The sequence below is a fragment of the Penaeus chinensis genome, chromosome 2, assembly GCF_019202785.1.
Source record: "Penaeus chinensis breed Huanghai No. 1 chromosome 2, ASM1920278v2, whole genome shotgun sequence".
NCBI classification, from domain to species: domain Eukaryota; kingdom Metazoa; phylum Arthropoda; class Malacostraca; order Decapoda; family Penaeidae; genus Penaeus; species Penaeus chinensis.
This window is the reverse complement of record NC_061820.1, coordinates 21,587,004-21,594,503: the sequence shown is the minus strand read 5'-3', so window position 1 is coordinate 21,594,503 and position 7,500 is coordinate 21,587,004. Positions and strand designations below refer to the sequence as shown.

The following is a 7,500-nucleotide window of genomic DNA, read 5'->3' as shown; positions in this document are numbered from 1 at the left end:
ATTGCAACCATGCTTTGACTGGAGACTATTCATAAACAGAAAAAACAATATATCAGTTATTACCAACAGAAAATATGACCTCCATGCACAGAAATGACAAATTACACATATACAATTTACAGCATGATGAGATAGCATCTTCAGAAGAATAATTCTGAACCAGAAAATATCCCTTACAAAAATATTAAAACTCAAATAAAAATGAAATGGATATGCAATGCTATTTTTCCAAATTAAACATTAGCCCAATGCCACCAGAAAATGTGATGCTTACTATAGTATTGTTCTGTGAAATGTATCTACACAGAGATGGTTCCACAAGTGCTTGTACACCAAAGAATTAATTAAGTCTACATACCATTACCTGATTTTAAACTTCTGTGAGTTATTGGGATTTTTTTTCACTAATGCTATTAATACTGATGCTGTTATTAACAATACTAATTACAATATAAAGTAAAAAAAAAAACATTTCCAAAAATCAAGGAAGAGATAGACTGTTGAGATAAGTAGGATTAGTAATCGACTCTTTGGTGATTAACTGTGGAGCCATCTAAACTAAACTCATTGTGGGCACATCCCTGTCAGCATCGGGTTAAGATTCATTATACTGTTAAACAAGTTATATCCCACAAAATTCATATTTAAATTAATTGTCCGTTTTAACCTAACAACAACAATCAATCAGGCAAGGCCAAGCCATGTTAGTATGTGCATTCTGCACCTGGAGTATTACCCTCATCCCATTAATCAAAACTAAGAATAATGACACAATGAGGCACCATCAGGTGGCATTATTCATAAGCATGTGATAGCACATCACCTGACCCCAATGGATTAAATAATTGTGATATCTTTCCATATGTGTTTAAAAAGTATGCCCATTTTCTCAGTCACATTCAGAATGTTGAAAAACAAAGATATCATCAAAGGGTCAGAGTAGCTTTTAAAAATAATAATTTTCAATTAATTATATTCCTGCTTTAATATTACTTTCATGTCTTGTTACTTTTCTTCAATAACTAGGGCAATTAATTACCCTTGGTCATAAAAAAAAGGAATAATAAGGAAATCACAAAAACTAAGATAATGAAAGGCCTGCTCCTGCAAGAAGGGGATGGTCTATGTCTCAGGCAAATGTGAGGCAAGAAAATTTCCAATGACAGGCAGTGGGGAAGGAATCAATGAAATGGCCAATTCAAAGGTTGTTCGTTTCCAAATAGTAACTGTATCCAGAAGAGGCCAGATGAATGTTTATGTCTCCTTCAATTCAAAAGAATAGTTACTATAATATTAGCTGATGGAGTAGTAGTAGTTTCATTGTTGTCAAAGATATGAACAAAGGACAGATGCAATCAATGTAAACCTGTGTTTCGATTTCTCATAAAAAATCAGCGGTAATAGTTTTCAATGTGATGGGCATTATTCATTCACTGATTATGGGTAAAAAAAAAAAAAATAAATGAAAAAAAAAATAATAATAATAATAATAATAACTGTAATTGCAGTAATAAAAGTAATGATAACAATATCAGTAATAAAATGATAACCAATTATCAGTAATAACAACAAAAATTGGAAAATAGCAGTAGTAGTACTAAGTAATTGTAATAATACCTGTAGATTATATAATATTAATTTCTAAATTTCTTACAGACCAAAGTCTATATGCAGTTCAGCCAAAGCCACTTTAAGGAACAAGGTCTTTTTGCCAACCTTTAGGATTAGTGCCTTGTCCTTGTTAGCCCTTGTATCATGATTCACATAACATTTTTTATCTTTTGTCCCATCCTGAAGAAGCCTCTCCCCATAACCAACCATCTCCAAAATTCATGTACATCTCTCTTTTCAAGGCATCCTTGCATTTTTATCTTATCCTATTTGCCATTAAATCTACACCATTCCTTTTATACTTTCCTTACTTTGTCAATGCACCTCATCTCATCTTTTCTTTCATTTTTTTTGGTCTTTATTATATATTCAAATTATTGAAATATATTTCATCAGCAATATATCAAAAACATGTTCTTATTACTTGTAACTTTACTACCAGTGCACTCATTATTTTTTCAATAATTCAAAAGTTGTCTGCAATCCTTTATTCTGAGATTGCATAATATGTATTGCACATGTAAAGTATATAATTAATATAAAGCAACAAAAACTTGGCCAATAATCTTTGATTTAAAAGATCTGACTCACAACTTTCTGAGCCACGGGCCACCTGCACAAGTGAAAAATCAGAAGCACTGATTAAATTTATTTCTTACATTATGCTGCATCATTCCTTAAATTTTATAATTCATATATCATTTTTAATTCATATATTCATGAACCACTTCATGAATGCTTTGGACTTTAGTTAACACCACTTTATTAAAAGATGTTTGTCAATCAATTTATTATTTATTATCTGAATGTCGTACTCATTATTATTTTTTGTACTTTATAGATTAAGTTTCTCTATGAGGTACAAACAGTTCTCGAACTACATATCATTTTACAATTTTATAATTACAAATTGCTGCAAATAGTTATTCCAGTCAACCCTCCAGTTAACTCCAGTTAATCTACATACTCTACATCTATTAGAACTCATATTTATCAATGACATAATTGAACACTATATTCTTTTTAACATGAGCAGTATATCCAGTCAATGCTGAACATTTTGATTTACTTTCCCCCATTGAAAATGAAACTGCCTCTGATATATATACTAATCATACATACTTTGCATTAGTATAGATAAATGTACTCTCTCTCTCTCTACAAATATATATGTGAGAGTGTGTGTGTGTGTATGAGAGAGAGAGAGAGAGAGAGAGAGAGAGAGAGAGAGAGAGAGAGAGAGAGAGAGAGAGAGAGAGAGAGAGAGAGAGTGAGAGAGAGAGAGAGAGAGAGAGAGAGAGAGAGAGAGAGAGAGAGAGAGAGAGAGAGAGAGAGAGAGTGTGAGTGAGTGTGAGTGTGAGTGCGTGTGCGTGTGCGTGTGCGTGTGCGTGTGCGTGTGCGTGTGCGTGTGCGTGTGCGTGTGCGAGTGCGAGTGCGAGTGCGTGTGCGTGTGCGTGTGCGTGTGCGTGTGCGTGTGCGTGTGCGTGTGCGTGTGCGTGTGCGTGTGCGTGTGCGTGTGTGTGTGTGTGTGTTTTCGCGTGCATGCAGGCACATGCAGACATATATATATATGTATATATGCCATATTCTATTATTATTATTGTCATTTGATATGCTATATCAAGATGGTGATAGAATGCTTGTCTTGCACAGACTCCATATCATCTCTCTAGCCAGTCTCTAACTCTGCAATAACAGTAAGTGACATTTTGTTATTTGTGCCTAACAATAAGTAACCTTTTGTTATTTGTACCATTTCTTCATATATATATATATAATATTCAATTGTTTGTAAAACTTGTACCACTGGTCACAGCGGGGAAAGTCATGGCTAATGGATTGTACATTCCACATTCATTTACCGATAGAAATAATGCAAGAGCCCCTTTCTACATCCCCACTGTCTAATCATCCTCCAAGAGCTTTTGTGCACTAATGGAGAGTCATTCCCATCACCCATGGCCATGAGCCTAATTTTTTCTTGAAGGTATATTCATGTCACCTGGCCCACAGGAGTTACGTCACACTTTATTTGCGTCATTTTTTTATACTGTTATGTTAATCAATTTTCTGCAACACACCCATTCACAGCAACCAGGAACAGGATCCTGAGCAGGAAAATATTGTCCTCTTTGGTGCTCTTCTAGCCATGGCTCACAGATGCTACATTCCACCCTCATTTTTTTATCACATGACAGTCACTTCACCTGGATCCACTGGGATAATGTTGTTTACTTTCTCCAGAAGAGATAATGGTGAGAGCAGTTCAGATTAGGGATAACTGTATATCCTATGATGTCCTGTGCAGATTAGGTATGCTGCCCATAACTTACATGCATGTTGAAGTTTGGGGAGGAAGGGGTGGGATGTCACAGGGAGTGGGAAGTTTAGAAAGAGATGGGCAACATACTGTATAGTTCATTTTACACATGTGAAAATTCTGTAACTCTGTGCCCTTTTATTGGAATAATATTTTCTGCTCACACAAACCATTAATAAAATCTTTGTAAAATATAAGGTTTTGGTGAAGACTATTATGTTATACACTATGGACACACTAAAGATAAGTGCCTTGAGATCACAAGACATGACAATTATTCCATTGATTTTACATTTTCCCTTAAAAGCAGATACTATGTTTGTATTGAATTCAATTAGTCAGATTCTTGTGATGAGTTTCACAAAACCAATTAAGTGTTAATAACATAATTATCATGTGCTGACTGCCAACTACAGAACAACAGTAACAATTCTAGGCAATCTCATATAACACAGTGTTACCAGGTGTAGAGAACACCAGTTAGGAATCAAATATTGTTGACCTTTTGTTTGTTCCTGATTGTAAATCCGGAACCTAACTGCTTTCAGGGTGGCTTAAAGGCAGGAGAGATTTGCACTACATTAACCCCTTGGTGACGGGTGAAGAATTTTTTTTTTTTTCAATCTATGCTCTGGAGATCAATGGCAACGCGCTGACTTTAAGCGCAGGAGTTCAGTACATCAAGCTGAATCACCGGCTCGTAGCGCTTTGGCGCGCCGCCGCGGCATACAGCCGCACGCCACAGATCGAGCGGTTTGTTTTGACGTCTCACAGCGTGACCCGTCGGGAAGGGGTTAAGAACTTTTCCAAAAAATGTCAAGCATGAAGTAACATAACCCTTTCGTGCATGCCACAAAGAAAGTCCAGTCAGCTGAAACTCATAATTCACTTGTCAAACCACATCTACATCAAAACTGAATGTACAGTTACAGGACAGATGTGAAATAAAATCTCAAACCAACTCAGATCCAATCTTATATGTACAACTTGAGGTAAGCCAAGTGTGGTTTTACTAAAAGTAGGAGTATTTTAAAAACATGAGCTGATGTTAAGTCCAGGTATATAATGCATGTTATCACTGTACGGTGTTGATTAATCAAGTAATCAATTAATAGATCTATGAATTTTCTTCTCATGTATCATTCAGACTACTGATAGGAATGGGAAATGCTTATGCAATGGCTTTTTTTTTTGTGGGAGGGCAAAGACTGTACATCTAGCTAAGCAAATATATGCATGATGCATATTCTCAAAATTCAGCCAGACAGTGAATTGTTATTCTTTTTAGCATGCCATAAAGACAATTTCTAAAACAAAACAATGACTGCCAATTCAATATACTGATAGCTATATGAAGATAAAAATAGCAGTACTACTACTACTAGCATTCTTTATCAAGAATAAAAAAATAATTCTAAAAAAAATCCAAACATTAACATATTAACAATGTAGACTTTTAACCCCATTGAAAAAGGCAACAGAAAAAAATAAAATAATCATATATACTGCTCTTCCCCTCAGTAAGTATAATCAGACATAATACAAATACAACAGAACAGCAACAAAAGTTGAACAGAAACTGCAAATCTGCTTCAGATTTTTGTAACACATACAATCTCCCTACCATCTTTGGAGATCACATGGTAAAGCAGGTTTGTAAGGGAAACACCAGAATTAGTTCCAGTCCAGTGAAGATGCCAGGCTGAGTAATACAGTAATACAGTATTCTGCCCTAATCATTAATCAATTTCTCAGGCATACCAACAACCTTATCAAAGTCACCTCTTGAACTAGAAGAGAGCTCATAAAACTGATAACATCATGCAGAAAAATGCCTCTTTTGGGAATTCAACAAATCATTACTAAGAAGTGTAGTGTTTCCTCTAACATAAATGTAACAAAGGCACCTGGGACCCAACAATAAGATTTATGAGCAAGGTGCACCTGATAATAAATTATGGTGAGGGTGATAACATCAAAAATTATCATAACTGACTTAAGTTAATATCTAGTGGTGTGAGACAGGGTTCAAGGGATTATCTGCTCAGCAATATATCAAATTATAAAATATAAATAAATATTCACCACATATATAAACAACAGCATGCAGTAAAAAATGGGAACATTTGTGGACACATTGTACTTTCCAAGACAAATGTTCTCTTAATTCTTAACCACTAAAGACCAAATGAGCAAGCTGTTATATACCATTTTTTAGCTGAGTAATGGCTTTTAAAAAAAATTGGCAGGCTGTTTTCCCACCTCAACTTCAGTGTATATTCACATTTGCTACCGTCTGGTCTCTTTCCTCAAGCCTTAAAAAGCCACAGATAGCTTTGAGCTACCCCCTCGTTATGCATTCTCTGACTCAAAAGGGCTTCTCCCCCTGTTCAGTCCTTCCTCTTTACCCCCTGCAAGCCACCACAGACTACTTTACCCACCACCTCATCTCCTTCTCCCTTCCTCTACCCCCTAAAGCCTCTTCCTCGTCATTCACATTAATCTGTTTATTAGTTTTACATATTTCTTTTTGTATTTTATACATATATCCAAGGACTTCATTTATAACCATATAAATTATGATTATCTTGAGTATATAATAGATTTCTTTAAACCCTAAAGACCAAATGTGTCCTTATTAATAGTTGAAACTTTGGGGTTAACAATAACTTGAGGGGGGGGGGGGGGGCTAAGGTGGGCTGAGGAAATGCAGTCTTTAGAGGTTAAGCATGACTTTCTTCAGAAATATCAATGTGTGTATATATACTATTTATCTTTATGACAGAATTAGATATGGCCTGAACAAGATAATGTACAAAACGTGGTAAAAAATCATATATATATAAAAGACAAATGCACACACTCCCTTACTCACTCACATGCAAAATTCAATTCAAAATCTAGAACTTTAAAACTCTCTCTTTGAGAAAGTGAAAATCTTATATATAGAAACAATATTTTTCATTTGGTACCATCCTAAGACATAACAAATATAAAAAAAATTCTTACAGGATCACGAACACTCGTCTTTGGAAATTCTCTAAAGCGATTATCATGCCATTCCCTGAATTAACTTTTGCAAATATAATCACTTGCGTAAGATGAATAGATTAATTATTCTAAATATCAAACTCCCACACACTAACACTGTAATTTAGTTGGGGATATAATTTTAAATATTTCAATCAGTGAATATTTCTATGGTGCGTGCTAAGCTGCACACTAAATGATTTTTGAAACCACTACCATATATACATCATCAACTGGCCACAAGGTTTTTAATATCATACAACATTTAAGAGATAATCCAGATGATATGAATCTAAAAATCCATTCAAACCAATCCATCTTTCTCACCTGGATTGTGGCCAAGTGCATAGAGGAGTGACAGGCCAAAAAGTGCCGAGTAATCATCTCCAGAACAATCTAGAGATGAAAATATGGACTGGAGAAAAGGTCGTGATGTCACAGGTCGCTCTTTTGGCTGAGATTCCCCTGCACTGGCTCTGTGAAGTCAGAAAGAACTGGTCATAGTCAAGAAGATGTAACAGACTATAGTACCTACACAT

The 7,500-nt window shown here is 35.2% G+C and overlaps 1 protein-coding gene across 3 annotated transcripts in view; it reads right to left on the bottom strand.

Moving 5' to 3' along the window:
* Positions 1-7,500, bottom strand: part of LOC125030617 (protein CLEC16A homolog) — a 50,206-nt gene that overhangs the window by 23,987 nt on the left and 18,719 nt on the right. For all 3 annotated transcript variants that reach the window (XM_047620776.1, XM_047620795.1, XM_047620787.1), the window contains one exon: positions 7,289-7,437. In XM_047620776.1, the coding sequence (XP_047476732.1) occupies positions 7,289-7,437 (149 nt within the window). The remainder of the gene's footprint in view (positions 1-7,288; positions 7,438-7,500) is intronic.